Genomic DNA, 18874 nt, shown 5'->3' with positions numbered 1-18874 from the left:
AAAATTGCAAAACATTGCTAAACTCTAGCAAAAGCTGGTAGTGGTACTGGTACTACAAGTTATTTTCCGTATCAAGGTGAAATTTTTTCTCACGTGTTTTATTTTAATTTCGATTAACGACTACGAGCAGTAAAATTTTGTTTCAATTGCCTTTATTAAATTTTTTGGAAAGTTTTTTTAATATATAATTTTCACGAGGTGTTCGCATTCTGTTTTAAGATTTCTGAAAATTTTTGCTTTGAAAATAAAAAATAGCGTAAAATTTGTGTTCACCATCGCCAAACGGTACACCAAACTGACCTCGCAACAATAATTTGGCGTCCAATTATCCACTTGTTTCGAGTGCTACAATCTGACAGATTCGTACGTGAAACTAGAAAATATATTGACCCACTTTAAGCGGGGTTTGTCCTGCCAAAACCTGAACCCAAGCACGTGTTGGAAGCGATTCAAATGTTTTACATAACCCCATCAACCGCATCTATATTCATTTCTTAGAAAAGAAAAAATCAGCTCGAAATTGCGTGCACCGCGTTCAATTTAAAATCTACAAGTCGAAGTGCTTCACCGGCCTAATTGAAATTTAAATAGATCAACTTCTGATTGTGCTTGCTGCTGCTGCACCTGTTCCCAGCATCTCGACCGGGATATCATCTGGTCCAGGACATTAGCATTCTCGACCTGCGCGAGTGCGCAGTTCTCGCGAGGTGAGCCATTTTTCCACCCCGCGGAGTTGATAAACAAAAAAAAAACAGGTGCAACCAATTCCGCGCTACCAAGTCCGACTTGGACGTCGTCAAATCCAGCGACGTGCAAATAGCCAAGTCGTCGTCGCGCGCACTTTAACCGGAAATGTAGCAGCAGAGCTGCAGAGTTTGGAGGTTGGCCGAGTTCAACAGCTTAATTACGGTTCAGCTTAACTAAACAACACACACACACACACACACGAAAAAAAAATCAAGCCAGGTCAGTCACCTGTGCGCCGGAGTTTTTAGTCGACATACTAACTACACAACATGGTTTGACATTGAGCTGGTTAAAACGTGAATAAAAGTCATTCCGGCGTGGCGATACGTGATATCGAGCACTTGTTGTGACCAAATTTAAAATGTGTCAGACAAGTCACTCTTGAGACCACTCTTTAGGTGTCTTGACGAGGAGGATGCGCGTACACGTTCGGCGAGCTGTTGTTTGGCAACACTGCTAGTGCTGGTGCTGCTGTTGAGTAATCAGCGTAATTAGGGATGGCTCTATGAATATCAATGATCAATGAGAGGGAATCAACCAGACGACGGGTTGATGAGTTCAAGTGCAAAATTGACTGCCACACTTGTTGGCTAGTTTTGTGTGTGGTAGATTATGTCGACATGAGATTATTTTGTATGATGCAACGAGCAGCATCGAACAATATTATGCAATATTTTTGGCTTATTTCACAAATTTGTCCCAATTTTTCACCATTAAATTTCTATGAACTCATATTAAAAAAAAACAAAGAGTTTCAACAAAAGCCCTATGAAAACATTTTAATAATTGTGATTCTCCCGAAAACTAAAGTTCTCAGAATCGGACATGAAGTGGTTGGTCCCTTTGCACAAAAATAATTTTCTTCAACTTTGAATGTTAGAGATTTAAAAAAAAAACTACAATTGTGAACAATAAGTTTTGACTTACAATTTCAAACAATGCAAATTTTTAGGTAAAAAAATAACTCCTTCGTTATCGAATACAACCTAACCTTGCCTCAAAACAGACTACGATCGAATGTCTCCAAAAATTCATTGATTCACCAATTTTTGATTTTCAAATTTGACTTGTTTGATTTTTTTACTAAGTCTTCCTATATTTTGGGCAAGATATGCAGTAAATTTTATGATGTCACAGATTTTGCATGTTTTCCTTTTTTGCAATTTGAATGATAATAATATCATAGTAGAACAATTTAAAAAAGGAAAAGCATTAAATAAGTCACTATAAACCAGGGGTGACCAAAGTATGGCCGGCGGACCCGTTTTGAAGGATCACTTAAAATGGCCCATTGGCCCATCAATAAATTGATTTTGTAATTTTTACAAATTATGGTTCAGTTGAAGCTTTTTTTTTATTGTTTTGTAAGAAAAACACGATTAAATTCATACTTTAATCAGGGATGCCAGATACACAGATTTGTCTGTGTTTCACAGGCTTTTTTACAGACATTTTAAAAAACCAGGTGGCATCCCTGACTTTAATACTGATCATACGAAACAAACATTTTTGTTGAAAAATCGATCTTATTGAAAGTTTAAATATGATTGAAAATTGTTATTTCATCAAAATTATCGTCACGAATTTTATGGATATGAGTTATAAAACGTTACAATTTGACTACTGTAAAAATTGAAAAGTATTGATTTTCCACATGAATAAAAAAGTCATAACGCCTCAAACTTATTTTGAACTCAAAAAATGTTTGGCCTCGGGATAAAACTCATGAAATTTGGGTAAATTATCTGAGTGACTAACATCTGATTCTGGCAGACCAAAATTTACTAAAAAATGATTGAAATCGGAAGAATAATTCTGGAGTTTTTTTTAAGGACCAATAAACCAAATTTTCAGTTTTTGCTTTTTGGGTGTTTTTCAATACCCCTGACTCAAGGCGGTTCTAAAAACACCCAAAAAGCAAAAACTGGAAATTTGGTTTATTGGACCTTTTCAAAAAAAAACTCCAGAATTTATGAAAATCCTTTTGCAACTATTTATTATTATAGTTAAACTATGGAGTTTTTTTTTTTTTTGAAAAGGTCCAATAAACCAAATTTTCAGTTTTTGCTTTTTGGGTATGGCCAATTATCCACGAGGGGAGGGGGGGGGAGGTTCGAGATTTCTAAAAAAATATCCACGTGGTTTATGGATGGCCCCCAAAAAGCAAAAACTGGAAATGAGGTTTATTGGGCCTATTCAAACAAAAACTCCAGAACTGTAATAACTGATATAAAATTATGTCATTATATTTAAATTTCGAAGAAAATATATATCCTTCGATTTAATTAAAAAAAAAACATTTTCAAAATATTTGTGAAATAACTTTTGTTAAACTTTGACCAGACCGTGGAAAATAATCTTCTAACAACATATTAGCGAGAGCCTTCCCTGATTTTGTTTTGTTGACCCGGGCAGACGATAATAACAAAAATCATGCCATTTTAATAACAAATATTGTTAAAATAACAAAAATTGTTATGGAATCTTCTTGGAAAATCAATTTTTGCATACCCGGGCAGACGGTAATAACAAAATTCATGCCATTACAATAACAAATATTGTTAAAATAACAGAAACTGTTATGGAATTTTCTTGAAAAATCCATTTTTGCATAAGGGGTTCATAACAGTTTATGTTATAATAACAAAATTTGTGATTGGTCTGACATTGGTTGTAAGCCAAAACTACTTTGGAATAACATTTTTTGTTATGGAAGAATACCTGAAACTGTTATTGGGATGATCGGATTAGTTGTTAAAATAACAAAAAATAATAACAAAGATTTGTTCGAAGAATTACTAAAAATGTTATTAGTCTGTTATTACAATAACAATCCAATAACAAAAAAATCATAACGTCGAATAACAAATCTTGTTATAAATAACATAAAATGTTATTGGTCTAGTATTTTCAAATATCAAAGAATGTTATTCCCAAGTTATGTCCGTCTGCTCGGGTAAGGGTTTAAAAACAGTTTATATTATCATAACAAAAATTGTAATTGGTCTGATATTGGTTGAAAGCCAAATCAACTTTGGAATAACATTTTTTGTTATGGAAGAATACCTCGGATTAGTTGTTAAAATAACAAAAAATAATAACAAAGATTTGTTCGAAGAATAACTAAAAATGTTATTAGTCTGTTATAACAATATCAATCGAATAACAAAAAAATTATAACAACGAATAACAAATCTTGTTATAAATAACATAAAATGTTATTGGCCTAGTATTTTCAAATATCAAAAAATGTTATTCCCAAGTTATTTCCGTCTGCTCGGGTCGAGGCATGAAAATCGCAGTAATCCCGAGCAGATGGAAATAACTTGGAAATATTTTTTTTTGATATTTAAAAATACTAGACCAATAACATTTAATGTTATTTATAACAGGATTTGTTATTCGCCTATATGATTTTTTTTGTTATTGGATTGTTATTGTAACAACAGACTTATAACATTTTAAGTTATTCTTCGAACAAATCTTTGTTATTATTTTTTTTTATTTTAACAACTAATCCGATCATCCCAATAACATTTGGAGATATTCTTCCATAATAGAAAATGTTATTCCCAAGTTGTTTGGGCTAGTAACCAATATCAGGACAATAAAAAAATGTTATGATAATATTAACTGTTATCAAACTCTTATGCAAAATTAGATTTTGCAAGAAAATTCCATAACATTTTTTTGTTATTTTAACAGTATTTTTTGTTGAAATGGCATGAATGTTGTTATTACCGTCTACCCGGGAATAAGCTTATATATTTCCTTTTTTAGTATTGTTGATTTAACTTATTTTATTTTATTGATGGGATTCATAAAAAAGCATTTTTCAACGATACAGATATTTTTTTGTGGTCCTGATTTTTAGAAAAGAACAAATAATCATGATTGATCAGATTGAAATAACGTATTTTTTTCGAATAAACCATTTTCACATTTGGCCCGCAAGCTCATGTGAGTTTCAAGTTTGGCCCGCTTTTCAAAAACTTTGGGCACCCCTGCTATAAACACCTGAAAACACTTGACAAAAATATGATAGGAGGTGGTGAAATAACCCAAAATCTATCAGAAATAAACCTTAACTAAAGAAGTTAAATGCAAATTATAATTCCCAAAAGTGAAAAATAAAACTAATCCAGAGAAGTATTTTTTTTTCGCAGAACATGACCTAGACGGAAAAGAGGAAAAATAAAAGAAAAATAAAAAAACGATATATTTTCATAGAGATATTAAAGCTGTGTTTTTTTTTCAGGTAACTTTTGAAAGACGGAAAGCTGAATGGAGTTGACATAGACTTTGCAAAAGTGTTTGTTATCCCCCTTGAAAAACAGGGTTAAAAAATATTAAAAAAAAACCTTATAAAATCATAAACAGTGTTTATCGTTGCATACATTCTTTTGCGATTTTTACAAATTTGGAGATCACAAATTAGAAACATTTAAGGGAAAAATATGAATCAATAGATATTTGGCAATCTGTTGGTAGTAAACTGCATTTTGTGATGCAATTTTTAGCACAATATCAAAAGTTGTGCTTGATGCTCGAACATTTTTTGTACCAGAGGAACAAGATATAGTTATATAAAACAACAGTGATGATAAAATATTTGACTACTCATTAGAGTGCTGAAACCTGAACCTTCCAGAACTTGTTTTCAAAAGTAATACTTTTCGTCACTGCATTGGTTTTTTCTAGTTGTCCATCACTTAAACGCCAAAATAAACTCGTTGCAAAACTGATTTTCAGTACTCATCGTATTTATCCTACGAGGCCCTACAACTCATGCTTAGCTACCATTATGTTTTATAAATAAAAAAAAACCTTTTGGTATAATGACACAGTAGTTAAAGATTTACATAATCGCTAAAGTGATCTAAAGAGTATGTTTTATGAACAAATTAAATGATAAGTGCTAATTCCAGACTTTATTCTGTTGTTTTCAACCTCATTGGCCACCATTACGCGAGAGGAAAAAAAAAAATAACTTGCACGCCAGTTACCAGTCACTGATCCGATCTGTTCAGGCATCAATTAACGAACTATTCAAAGCAGTGGAACCTGTGGAACGAGTTCGCGCTCCCCGAAGAACGCGCAAAGTTCTACTTTCATAAGATTCTCGCCGTTCTGTACTACTCCACAATTGTACTTTGCACTGTTGAGCACACCCCTTTTTTGCCGCATAACTGTCCCCCAATTTGGTGACGTGACATTGAGACATCAGCAAAAAATAAAAGAACAGTAGGTTCGTTCACGACGTTCTCCCACCAGGCCTCGTATCCGTTCTGTTCTCTGCATTCTTTAATTCGCCGCGACTTAACTCGAAGGACATCTCGAATGGCACTCGAAAGTGTTTTGGCTCGTTTGCGGGGACTAGACTTGTTGGTGACTATACTCTAGTGCCCGTCTGGGGCAATATTTTGCCCGCTCGTCCCTGATCCAGACGGCCGGTCGACCTTCGACTTTGCACGGTGTTTTGGTGGAGCCACCTGTTACCTGGATCGTTCTCGTCTTTCAACCGATCAAAGCTGGTGCGATTCCGCTGGAAGTTCTTCGACCTGTTTCGAGAGCTATTTCCGGCGCTACAACACCTCCCCGGTGGAAATCCCGAACCAGTCTCCAGCTCAAAGTGACGCACAAAGCGAGCACAAATCCAGACCAGACTCTGGTGATTCCTCCAGCAGAAACCAAAGCCAAAACAGAATAAAAAGAGCAGACCGTTGACGAGCCACGCGCGGTGTTTCCCCGGCGAACTTGTTATCCCAAATGAGGTGCGTCGTCACAGCCCCGAGAAGCAACACACGAAGAAACGATGAAACAGCCACGGCAACAAACAGAGAGCAGCAGAGAGGGCGGCTAAGCAACAAGCACGACTAAATGTGTTGCGACGACGACGACGGTTGGCAAGAGTGCGTCAACCAGACCCTGGCAGGCAGTTCTGATTTGGATACATTTTGTTGGGACCGCCGGCGCGGCGGGACTTGGGCTTGGGAAGGAGGGCGGACCGATTATGACAGGGGGAGTCGTGATGACTAGTCGGGAGGAGGACAAGGAGGTAGACAGACGATGACAATGTCAGTGCGAATTACTCGATACAATATTATTTGGAAAGGGGGCAATTGGGGTGAAATGGGCCAACTATTTCTTTATTCAAAATGTTGCTTTTTATCGCAATTCAGTCAAAAATCTTTGAAAAGATTCAAAATTTATTGTTGAATTTAAATGTCCATGACAAAACATTGCATAGTTTGTTAAAAATCAATAAGGCTAGTATAATTTTTATCAGACCCTCAACAAGAAAAACGCTATAAAATTTAATAAGTCAACGATTGATTTTATCTGTTATTCCAATGAACATTTAAATTTTCTTAAGAATTATTTTGTACTCTGGTTTTATAAGTGATTTTAAAAGAATGAGGAACAAAGATTTAAAACTAAATTTTAACCACCTTGCTTAAAGATTATAATTGAACAACTGAGATAACTGATTTTTATTGTCAATTCCAGACCTTTTTAAAGTACAATTTGTAACTATTAAATTATTATAAAAGAATGAACCTAAACAAAAACTAAAGCTTGATTGAACCTCTGAAGTAATTTTTTTGTAGGTTGTTTTTCCCTGGTTTGAGTAAGCCAACTTAAGTTATTTTTGAACCATTTTTTTTACTTTTTCTTTTCCTTTGTCGTGTTTTGTTTTTTTTTTTTTGTTTTTGTTTTTTTCAGACCATCAATTTTTATTATGAGCTTTTATAAGCTTTCAAGTTTTAGTTGGGTTACAAATTTTTATGCTGTAACTATCTTGAAAAACTCGTGTAGGCCTCCTGAAACATTTTAATACTTGGGTTGCAATGCAACAACAACAACATGATGATAACAACAACCACAACAACATGATGATAACATGATGTTGATTTTTAAATCGAAACAGGAAAGCAAAAAAAACGTCGAATTAGGGTGAAAAAAATCTTATCCAAAATATTAACTTTAATAAGGAAACCCGGTTTAATCAAAACAACGCAACTTCTTCTTGTAGCAAACAAACAAGCAAAAAGCTATGCATTTGAATAACGTGAATAAACATTTCATATCTGAGCTAAATATACTGTTATGAAAATATACCTGCCGTAACTGTTTTGCAATTCATCAGTACACCTGTTGTCAGTAAAATAATTGTTACGTGGCTAAATGCCAGCTGCACTATTTTGGTCACTTTAAATAAATTCAATAAAACTTCATATGGGCGCAATGTAAGTACTGAATTATTAACTAGTATTATTAAAAACCAAAACACTTTTAATTAGAATCATATTTTGAGCCACAGTCATGCCCCGGTTTTGCACTGCCCAGTGCCTTTTTTCGAAAAAATACTCCAAATTTAAGTTTTTAACGACATGGGTATCAAATGATCGGGATTTTTTAATACATTTCGAAATTATTAACATTTTTTTATAAATACTCAAAAAAAAAATTATAAAAAATACAAAGCAAAATCAGTTGTTCACAATAAGGGTATAAAATGGTCGGGGTTTTTCATACATTTTGAAAGTAATACCACAAGTTTTTGAAAATTTCGTTAAACCACGTATTCTCGAAAAAGTACTTAAAATTTCAGTTTTTTTTTACAAAATGGGTATGAAATGATCGGGATTTTTTCATACATATTGAATGCTTTAACTTTTTTCTGAAAATATTAAAAAAATTCACAAAACTACGTATTTTAGAAAAAAAATACAAAATTTTGTTCTTACAATTTTGACATCAAATGATCATAACCATCAAAATGCATGAAAAAAACTTTTTTTCACGAAAATATGTAGTTCTGCAAAAAAATATTATTTTCACACGTTTGCGTTATAACTTTCAAAGTGTATGAAAAAAATCCTTATCATTTTATACCTTTAAAATGTAAATTTTAGTAAAATTTGAGAATTTTCAAAAACATCTGTTCTAACTATCATAACGTATGAAAAAATCCCGATCATTTGATATCCATATTGTAAAAAAAAACTGCAATTTGGAGTAATTTTTTGAAAATGCGTAGTTTTGTCAAAATTTTAAATATTTTCAAAATTTTGCGTATTTTCTTTTTTTTTTTGTTAAGCTCTGTGCTTCAGTTATGCACGCCTCGGTTTTGCATTCCCCATATGGTGTGCTAAACCGAGGCATGACTGTATGTAATGAATATAAGGCTCAGTTGTTTGGCAATCATAAGTACCTATATTCAATTCAATTCGAATAAATTTGGTTTCTTTGATGAATGATAAAGTTATAAAGGATCAGTTGAAGCTCACACCAAAGTTTTGAAATTCGTTTCAGCTGTAAATCATAGCCAAATTTTTATGTATTATGGCTGTCCCGGGCAGACGGTAATAACAAAATTCATGCCATTTCAATAACAAATACTGTTAAAATAACAAAAAGCGTTATGGAATATTCTTGCAAAATCCATTTTCGCATAAGAGTTTAATAACAATTTATGTTATTATAACAAAATTTGTTATTGGTCTGATATTGGTGATAAGCCAAAACAACTTTGGAATAACATTTTTTGTTATGGAAAAATAACTCCAACTGTTACTGGGATGATCGGATTAGTTGTTAAAATAACAAAAAAGAATAACAAAGATTTGTTCGAAAAATAACTCAAAATGTTATAAATTTGTTATTACAATAACAATCCAATAACAAAAAAATCATAACGGCGAATAACAAATCATGTAATAAATAACAAAAAATGTTATTGACCTAGTATTTTCTAATACCAAAAAATGTTATTCCCAAGTTATTTCCGTCTGCTCGGGGTAAAAGAAAACATACTTGATCATTAGTTTACAAAATTCTAAGTTAAATAGTAGTGCGAAAGTTAAATCAGATTAAGAAGTGGTACAGATTATAAAACTTAAAATTTGCATTTCAATATGTAGCAGTTTTATTTTTTAAATTCAACTATTACAAAAAAAAACTAGATAAACAGGCCTTTTTGAATGCTAATGCCATGACTCAGCAACGAAACGTAAATCTGATGGCGCTGGAGATAAAATCTTAATAGCCATGGTTTTTTCAATAGAAATGAGTTTTTTTTATTGAATTTAGATTGAACGGAAAGCAGACTGCATTTTTCCAATACCTTGAACTTATTCACTATGAATGGATATAATTAGTTTTTAATTTTTTTTTTATTTTTTTATTCTTTTTTGTTAAAATGACTACAAAAACTTTGTTACGTTTTAAAACTGGATGTATTTAAAATGCTAGAATGTTTTTCCTTCCTCACCTTACTAAGGAAAGGCTATAAAATCACTCGAAAAATGAACTTCTTAATTCGACCTCGTTGACCTACCTTCACGTATACCTATCGACTCAGAATCAAATTCTGAGCAAATGTCTGTGCGTGTGTATGTCTGTAAGTCCGTGCACTCGATTATCTCCGGACTGGCTGAACCGATTTGGGCCGTTTTGTTTAGTATTTCAAAAGTTATGCTAAAAAAACGATTCTGGCTAAAGTTTGAAAGATTGTAAAAAGGGTGGTTTTTGTAAGAAAACATCATACATTTTTAAAAAGGTATTTGAAAGACCTTTCTATTGAGCCCAAAACATTGAAGATCTGATAACCCTATCAAAAGTTATGAGCACTTTAGTGTCATTTGTACACTTTTTAGAGGCCGGATCTCAAATATGTTGATAAAAAAGTTGTCCGGATCTATCATGCGACCCATTGTTGGATAGGTAATCAAAAGACCTTTCCAACAAGCCCAAAAGATTGAAGATCTGATAACCCTATCAAAAGTTATGAGCACCTAAGTGTCATTTGTACACATTTTAGAGGCCGGATCTCAAATATTTTGATGAAAAAGTTGTTCGGATCTATCCGGAGATCTGGCTCCCGGGATTTTGTTGATTTGAAACTCCCGGTAGGTGTTGTTCTAATATTACGTCCAATGATTTTTGGGATTCTAGACCCCATACTCCATGTAGATATGTTGTAAGAAGTAAAATTTAGATAAAATTTGTAGGTTTGACATTCTTACTACAGAAACAAATATGTACATAATTGTGAGGAAGGCACAAACCACCATCGGTGGATTAAGAAACGTTTTTATTATGAAAATGTTTAGCAAAGTTTTACCTCTTTATTAATTTATTAACTACTTTATATGGATATTATGAATAAAAATCTTGTCATTGCCAATATTTGAAATAGTTTATAAGCAATTTCATTTAATAAATCTATTTTTATCTAATCTAATCTAATCAAACGCAGTCAGCCAATCTTTCAAAGCTATCCTGGAGAAATCCTAAGGTTAGATTACACCAAGCTTATTTAATTGTCAATGTTATTGAATTGCGATGCTGTAATATAGTCCACACTCGTATATCCGAAGCTTCGATTATCCGAAATTCGATGATTCAAATATTCCTTAGAAAAGGATAATTTTTTTGAGTGTATGATTGCCTGTTACGTTGAATGTATTTTTCCATATTTTATCACCGCCATTTCGGCCACAATTCTTTTTTTTTTATTTAATTATCACTTAGAGCAGTTTTGAAGATGAAACCTCTCTTAATCAAAGCAGTGCAGATTTAACATTTTAGAACTGGCGTACGTAAATTGGTTGCAGCCATCAAATCAACATAAAGAGATACCAACCGAATGTTGGAATATCCATACTCAAACTCGTAATCGCGCGAAAATCTGCAAGTCACCAAAAATGGTTTTAATTGTCTTCTCATGACCACCCACTCTCAAACCGTTCGAAAATTTCTCCCATCACAAACTGCCATTTGACGTCAATTCCCTAAAGGTGATCCCCCTATCTTGGTATAACCCCACATGGTTTTAAAGTGCCTGCACGCACGGTCATCCCCTCCAAAACCATGACCAGAGGTCAACCACGTTGTTCAAACCACGCGCGCACAATTTTGCGACCTGGAAATTCCCATTTTTCTCCACACTCCCCTTCCTTCGGAGGTCCCGCGGCAGAGGGCGACACGACCACGTAATTTCCCATGTGCGAAAGAAAAGCAGCAGCCCCCCAAAAACACAACACACACACACACATGCGGGTAGAGAATTGGCGAAAATCGGCAAAACAAGTGCCACCGCCGCGAGAGAGAACCGAGACCGAAGCAACGCGAGAGAGAGCGAGTGTGTTGCGTGCGACAACAAAAGTGTTGCAGAGCGCGCGTCGCGCGCAACAAGTGGTCGGTCAGTTGGTTGGTCAGTTTGTTGATTGTTTTGAAGTTTGAGTCGCGCGCGAAGGCATCACGTGCTGGGGCACCCGCAGAACGTTCTAGGAGTTTGCGCGCGCGAGAGCGCGCGGCGCGACTTTGGGCTCTCCGAGCGTGTCGCGCGACACCGGCGGTGTCACGCCCGGTAGAGGGGCCTCGGTGGCCCGTCGGCACCTGGCAGGTATTTAAACTGATAGCGAGCTAAACGTATCATGCATTCATTGGTTTGCTTGCTTTTTGCAAAGTAACACAGAGGAAGAAGCTGTAGTTCGTAATTATCGCTCGCTCAAAGGAGTTTTGAAGCAGTTGTACTGAAAACTAAAACAAAGTTACAAAACGTCCCTTCAACATTGAAGGAAGTTTCAACCAGCAGTGAATTTAAGTGATTTTTTTGGTCGGACAAACGGAGCTCCCCAGTCACAGCCCCGTGGTCAATCAACGCCAATCAAGGATATTCATCTGCGAGCGAATTAGACGAGCACGAGCCGCCCTCCCCCTTCAGCAATTTCGCAAGTGTTGTTGTTTCTGAAATAACAAGTGTGAAAGGCGCGTACTTTGCAAAACCGAAGGAAAACAAACGAGTCAGCTAGCGTTAAAAAAGTAGCAACTCGAAAGGAACATTTCAGCGCGTTTTGAAAATAAAAGAGGCAAAAAAGTGTTAAACAAAAAGTTTGAAGTGCTTCATCTTCAAGATCTTGTACCAGCAGCAACAAGTTTAAATCAACACACAACACACATACGCAAAAATGATTGCCGCTGCCCAGAAGAACCGCGAAATGTTCGCCATCAAGAAGTCGTACAGCATTGAGGTAAATATCGTGGGGGAGATGCTAGTGTGAAGTTTGGTGAAGTTTAGTGAAGTTGGGGAAACATGAGTAAAAATTCTTAAAATCAAAATGAGCAAGTTTTTTCTCAGAAAAGTAATTTAATCGTCAAATTTTGTTTTGTGAATTTGTAAAAAATGTGTTAAAAGTTTATGTTAGTGTTACATTGAGATGTTTTAAAATTGAACTTTCTATAGTTAAATAATTTTACTCACTCAATTTGGAATTGAAAAGCTTAAAAATATTACATTTTAAGAATCATTTCCTTAAAAGTATACATATTTAAAATCAAGAATTTTACTAAAAATATGTTTAAAAACGTTCTATTCTTATTTTGGAAAAACCACAAGCTTGTAAAATTATGTTTTTTGATTTATTTACTGTTAGAAAAATAAAAAATAAATGCACATTATAAAAATGTAAAAAAGCATTTAATTATTTGGCATAAATCATAAACTAAAAAAAAACTAGGACAAATTTATTACCTTTTTTACAAAAAAAGAAACTTAAATTCACACACGTTTTTGAATTTCTATATTTTCAAGACTTAATTTGAAATGGAACAATAAAGCAAATATTTTTTTTTTGACTAATTGAAATTAAAATTAAAATCAAAGGCAACATTAATTCATTTTTTTATATAATTTTATATAATTTTAAATAATTCCTAAGCTTATGACATTATTAATTGATTTGATGATTTTAATTTATTTAATTTTAAAGATTAAAAAACTAAAGATTATGAAAGTGTGGAAAAGCATTTCTAAATGGCTTGGCATCAATCGAAAACTTAAACAAAAATATAATTTACTTTACAAATTTTATATCTTTTTACTGAAAGGAATTTTGAATTCTAATAATTTCGAATGACACAGTTTTCTTTAAAAATAATAATAGATTTTCATTAAAAAAAAAAAAACAGAAAATATTAGATTCCTAAATTTCATTAAAATTAAATTTAAAATCAAGAATCAAGAATTAAAATTAAACCAAATAACAATCAACTTGAAATGATTTTCACAAAATCACAAGTTCGTGACATTATAAGTAAATTTGAAGGTATGGGTTTCTTCACTGTTTGAGAATCAAAAACTGCAAGTTATACAATTGTGTAAAAGCAATCCAAAATGATTTGGCATGAATAAAAAAAAAGTGAACAAAAAATCTTAATTGCTTACAATTTTTCAAGCTTTTTACTGAAAAGGAAATTCAAAGTCCAAAAGTGCCTAAAGTCATAGTTTTGAATATTTTAAAATTTGTTTTTGTTTTAGGTTAGAAAATATAAAACTTTGTGACCTATTTTGTCAACAAAGTACAGTTTCAAATTAAATACTTCTTTACCGAAAAGGAAATTTGAACTCAATCAATAGACAGTCAAGATACAGTTTTATTTCATAAGTTCATTTACTAAAATTACAGCTATTAAATGATCAATTTGCTTCAAATTTCATTTTTGATACATTCTTTTTGGCTTATGAATAGAGTTAGTGAGTATTCACGATTTCATGGTCAGCGTGAAATTCGTTGAATTTGAATATTTACGTGAAATTAATTAATAGAAAAACAAATCCCTAGAATTTTTAGCTTTTCTTGGATAATTTACTAATTTAAATCATTTTTTCATTCTCTGTAATTAGAAATAAAAACATTCTTACTTGGTTTAGTCAAGAATAAATGATTAAGTTTTCTTACTAATAATATTTTTGATCTTTAAAGTCAGCATTTTTTGGAACATTTCAAATTATTTCTGAGTCCTGTTTAATTTTTACGATTTTTGATGATGTTCCTGCTGAAATTATCAAATTTTTGGTTTGAAGAATCATTGGAACTTATTATTTCTGTTCTTTTTATGCTAAAAGATTTCAAAAATCTAAAAAAATGAATATATTTGATTTTTTTTTTGTTTTCTGATCAATTTGAAATGTTTTTTTTTATAAAGGAAAATTAAAACTTTTTTAAATATTTCCATTGGGCTAAATGTCGAAGGAGATTCAAGTAATTTTGATCATTTTGGCTAGACAAGACAGTTAAATTATGGTTCTTTTAACATATTTTATGTTCCGTGGAAATCCCTTGAAATTTAGCGTTCTAAAATCAAGATCCCCGTGAAATTTGCAATTTGTAATAAGAAATATTCCAAGCGAGTTTTTTTTTAAAGGAATTGAACTGTTATTTTTCACAAAGATTCATGAAGTTTTGTTTTCGTGAAAAATGACATATTTTGTTAGTATTAAGGTTATTTCTAAAGTAGTAACCAATTGGAGATTCATTAAGTGCAACTTCATTTGTTTGTCGTTATATTGGAAATAATTCAACAAATTGATTAATTATAGTTAAGTAGCCGTATTGGCTTCTGAAAGTTTTTTTTAACAATCTGAAGATACAAAAAAATATATCTAAAATTAAATTTAATTCAAATTTAATATATGTGATTTCACAAACCGCTGATTTGAAAGAATTTCTCAATTATGACTGTCGCTAGAAATTACTACAAATCTGTCTAATTCCACTAACAGGATCAATTAACCCTATCAATCACCAATCACTCTCAATTTGGCATTCAATTACTGGAAGTAGAATTGCATTAGAGTTGATTACTCTCCACCAAGATCGCGCTCCCATTCACAATTTCCGCGGAAAATTCCCTTTCTCCAATCTCAACCCTCCTAAGGGCTCCGATCTAAGCCACTTAGATATCTCACAGGAGAGGGAGAGAGGAAGGTGAAGTTAACACCTAAGTGTGAGTGTGTGTGTGTGTAACAAAAGAATTCGCTGACCGCAAACTACTTCCTACTCGACCGCTGCGCGATCGCCCGATCAAACGCGACTCATTAATCAACACTCGTTTCTCGCGGAGGTCCAGATCAGATCCCAACCCCCTCCCTCCCCAGTCCCGACCCGCGAAAAAAAAAAGCGAAACTATTTCCTTTGTTCTCCGGTGCGCACCTGTTGAACACGCGAGACACTTGCGAGATCATAATCTTCGCTACAATGTCGAACTTTATATAATCACGCGACTGTGCAACAACCGCAGCGGATTCCCGGAGATCCGAGTGGTTGTGGTATCAATTAACGAGTTCCAGATCTTCCAGCGCGGCTTCATGGCCAGTTTGGCGCGCAATAGCTTAAAATAATGAAAAGAAGTGAGCTAATCGCCGTTGATCCAAATCGATTTAGAGAGGTTCGATCAACACTTGAGCAGATCGCGCTGCACCTTAAGTTGCGATCGCCGGTTTCCCACGGACATGCAAACATGATCGCGTGCCGCAACCGCCACCGTACAAAACGAGCTAATGTATGGAAATTAGCGCTACCGCGCGTTGCTACCGCACGGAAACGCGGCAGCATTTAGTTCAGTGATCTGTTCAAGATCAAGCTGATCCTGCAGCGATTCTGGGTCACTTCGTCGAGTGAGTCACGATCTTTCTTCAGAACAAACAAGTAGCAACGCTAGACATCCCCTAATGGAGTCGGCCACGCATCCCCAAAGATCTCCATCAACTCGGCAAACAAGTCAGCTTTGTCACGTCACTTTGGCACTGTTTGTTCCTGCTCTGGCGGACACTCCTTTCACCCCGGCGCGTAACTCGTGCAAGGTCCCCCCGCAAAACAGGTCCGCTGAACTCACGTTGACGTTGGCATTGAATTTGGACAAGTGATCGAACCTGTCGCAGTTAGAACCGATGAGGTGGCACAAAAACCAGGTGCGCAGTCCTTGACGGTAATGAGCGCCTCCTCTGGAGCTGTGTAGAACGTCGTTGAAGTTGTCGTCGGCGACGACGACGAACGATGATGATCAGCGATCTTGGGGCAGGTTACACATTCCTCGTTTACAAGACCGCCGCTGTAAAACTGCCTTTTCAGCGCGCGAACGGCGACGACCGGGTCTGTGTTATGTACTCGCATACAGGTAGAGTTTGTTCCGATTTCAATGTCAATAACACCGGCCAGCAAACGACGCAGTTCGAGCATGTCGGCTGGCGAGCTTGAACTTGACGCCTCCGCGGCCGGTTATCGGCGATCCCAATACGGGTTTCGGGGATTTCCCAAACTAAATTCGACAGGTTGTTTCTTGGACGTCGGTCAACCGCGACGCGCCGTTCCGGCGATAAACCCTTAACCAGGACGTGGATTCGGAATCGATTGGACACACACGCGATCGCTCGACCGCAACTCTCGGCCACATAAATCGTGTGCTCTAAATGAGCGGTGAAGGACACTTCCGCGTTGAACCCCCGCCCGCGCGGTTGGCCCGCAAAACTAGAGCAGCGATCCTCGAAGTGGTCTTGTCCGCGTACGGACGGATGGTGCAACGCGCCATGGTCTCTGTTTATAGCCGCGGACAATGCTGGCGTTGCCAGTTTTCGCAACCTGCAGCGGGAGTGTGGATCAACTCGCCGAAAGGGTCGTTTCGCCGAAAGTTGTCGCGAAGAAACGCGCTAGAACTTGCTGCGGTAGGGCTATAAAATGCATGGTGCGCGCAGTGCGCGCGCGACTGGAAATGTCCACTTTTGGAGGACTCGTCGTTAGAGGCACACACACGTGTGTGGCCCCGCGAGTTGAAGCCAAGTAGCGCAAGTCGTTTGCATTGAGCAGGTCTTCAACGCTGCGATGTAGAACTTAGAGGGGGAGGGATTCTGTTTGCAAACAGTCGTTTTTGAACTCGATCAATATCGAGTGCTGGCAGTTGACGGGCTTCGCCCGAACGTTCATTTGCTCGATCGAGGTTCCAGTTAGTCTCTGGAACGCGAGTTACGGCAATCAAGTTCAAAAGTGTTGTAGGGACCTCCACAAGGCCAATTTATATCATGGTAGACTTCACAAATTGCTTTCCATCGAGTTCAACGCCAAGATCACGGACCAATGCTTCGATAACGCCGCTAACCTTCGCCTTTTCCCTTCTCCACAGAACGGATACCCATCCCGGCGCCGTTCTCTGGTTGACGACGCCCGTTTCGAGACCATCGTCGTCAAGCAGACCAAGCAGACCGTTCTAGACGAGGCCCGAGTCAAGGCCAACGGTAAGTAGTTCAACCTGATCAATGTCACCTCCCCGCTGTAGATAACGTACACGCGTCACGTGTGTTTTTTTTTTTCTGTGGTAATTGTAGTCATTAAATTTTTCGGTTTTACTTTTGTTCTTATCCCCCGCCTCTCCCCCACGTATAATTTATCCCGGTGTAACCTTCGACGATCGGCGTTCGCAGATTCCGACAGTTTGGAAGTCCAACAGGTCCCAGACCAGCATCCACAAGGTAATTTGAAAGTTGTCCCCCCCACCTGAAATCAAGCAGCCAACCAGGAACAACAGCAACCACGACACGATCGTAGGATTAATGATCCTTGCCCGGGGTTGACCTCCAAGCGCGCTAGAAGTGATCGCGGTGTTCTAAACTTGAACTCGGTTTCGGTTGATCGCCGGCCAGGGTCGCGCGCACGTTTACTTCCGACAACGCGTTTTGAGTTGTGCCTTCTACTCGAGTTTTTTTTTTTTGTTACGATCCTAGATTTGCGCCTCCGTTGAGGTTCGCTGAGCTTTATTGCATCCTTTAACGAGTTGGGCAAGTTCAAGTTTTCCAAAAAATAAAGCGATTGCCACATTTTCCTTTTTCAAGCTTGAGCTGTTGTTGCTGTTTCGTTGCTTGCACATTTCCACCCCTTTTGGTATGTTTTATTTAGTCGTTTTACTGATTTTGGTTCTGTTTTTTATTTTTGCTTTTATTTTTTGGTTTCCCCTTCCCCGCTCTCCCTGCACGTACACACCCCCACACCTGCATTGTTGTTGTTGGCTTGGTGTTGTGCTTTGAAGCAGTTGACGATCTTCCGTACGATCCGGAGGAGATTGTATCCAACGGCGCTCAGGACGATGAAACCGGTAAGTTTTAGTTAGTAAGTTGGATGAGACATTCAGGAAATCAATCTTTAAGATCTTCACGCAAAATTTGACAGTTTAAGGTCCCTTCAATCATTTGGAACCATGGGGACATTAAACAAAGCACTACCTAAGTTTACAGGCGACTTTGTAGGTTAAATACTCTACGAACTCCCCTGTAGTCAATGGTGGTGTTCAA

General features: G+C 36.1%; 1 protein-coding gene across 3 annotated transcripts in view; it reads left to right on the top strand.

Annotated features, from left to right (window-relative positions):
* Positions 1-18874, top strand: part of LOC6047531 (tyrosine 3-monooxygenase) — a 44426-nt gene that overhangs the window by 16910 nt on the left and 8642 nt on the right. The window contains exons 1-4 of one of the 3 annotated variants that reach the window (XM_038259164.1): positions 12198-12788; positions 17713-17824; positions 18011-18058; positions 18613-18678. In XM_038259164.1, the coding sequence (XP_038115092.1) occupies positions 12726-12788; positions 17713-17824; positions 18011-18058; positions 18613-18678 (289 nt within the window). In that variant the 5' untranslated portion in view covers positions 12198-12725. Of the gene's footprint in view, positions 1-12197; positions 12789-17712; positions 17825-18010; positions 18059-18612; positions 18679-18874 lie in introns of those variants that run through there. The other 2 variants (XM_038259163.1, XM_038259162.1) reach the window with 2 other exon arrangements.

This window comes from Culex quinquefasciatus, chromosome 3 (genome assembly GCF_015732765.1).
Source record: "Culex quinquefasciatus strain JHB chromosome 3, VPISU_Cqui_1.0_pri_paternal, whole genome shotgun sequence".
NCBI lineage: Eukaryota > Metazoa > Arthropoda > Insecta > Diptera > Culicidae > Culex > Culex quinquefasciatus.
The sequence above is the reverse complement of the archived record's forward strand: the minus strand, read 5'-3'. Positions and strand labels throughout refer to the sequence as shown.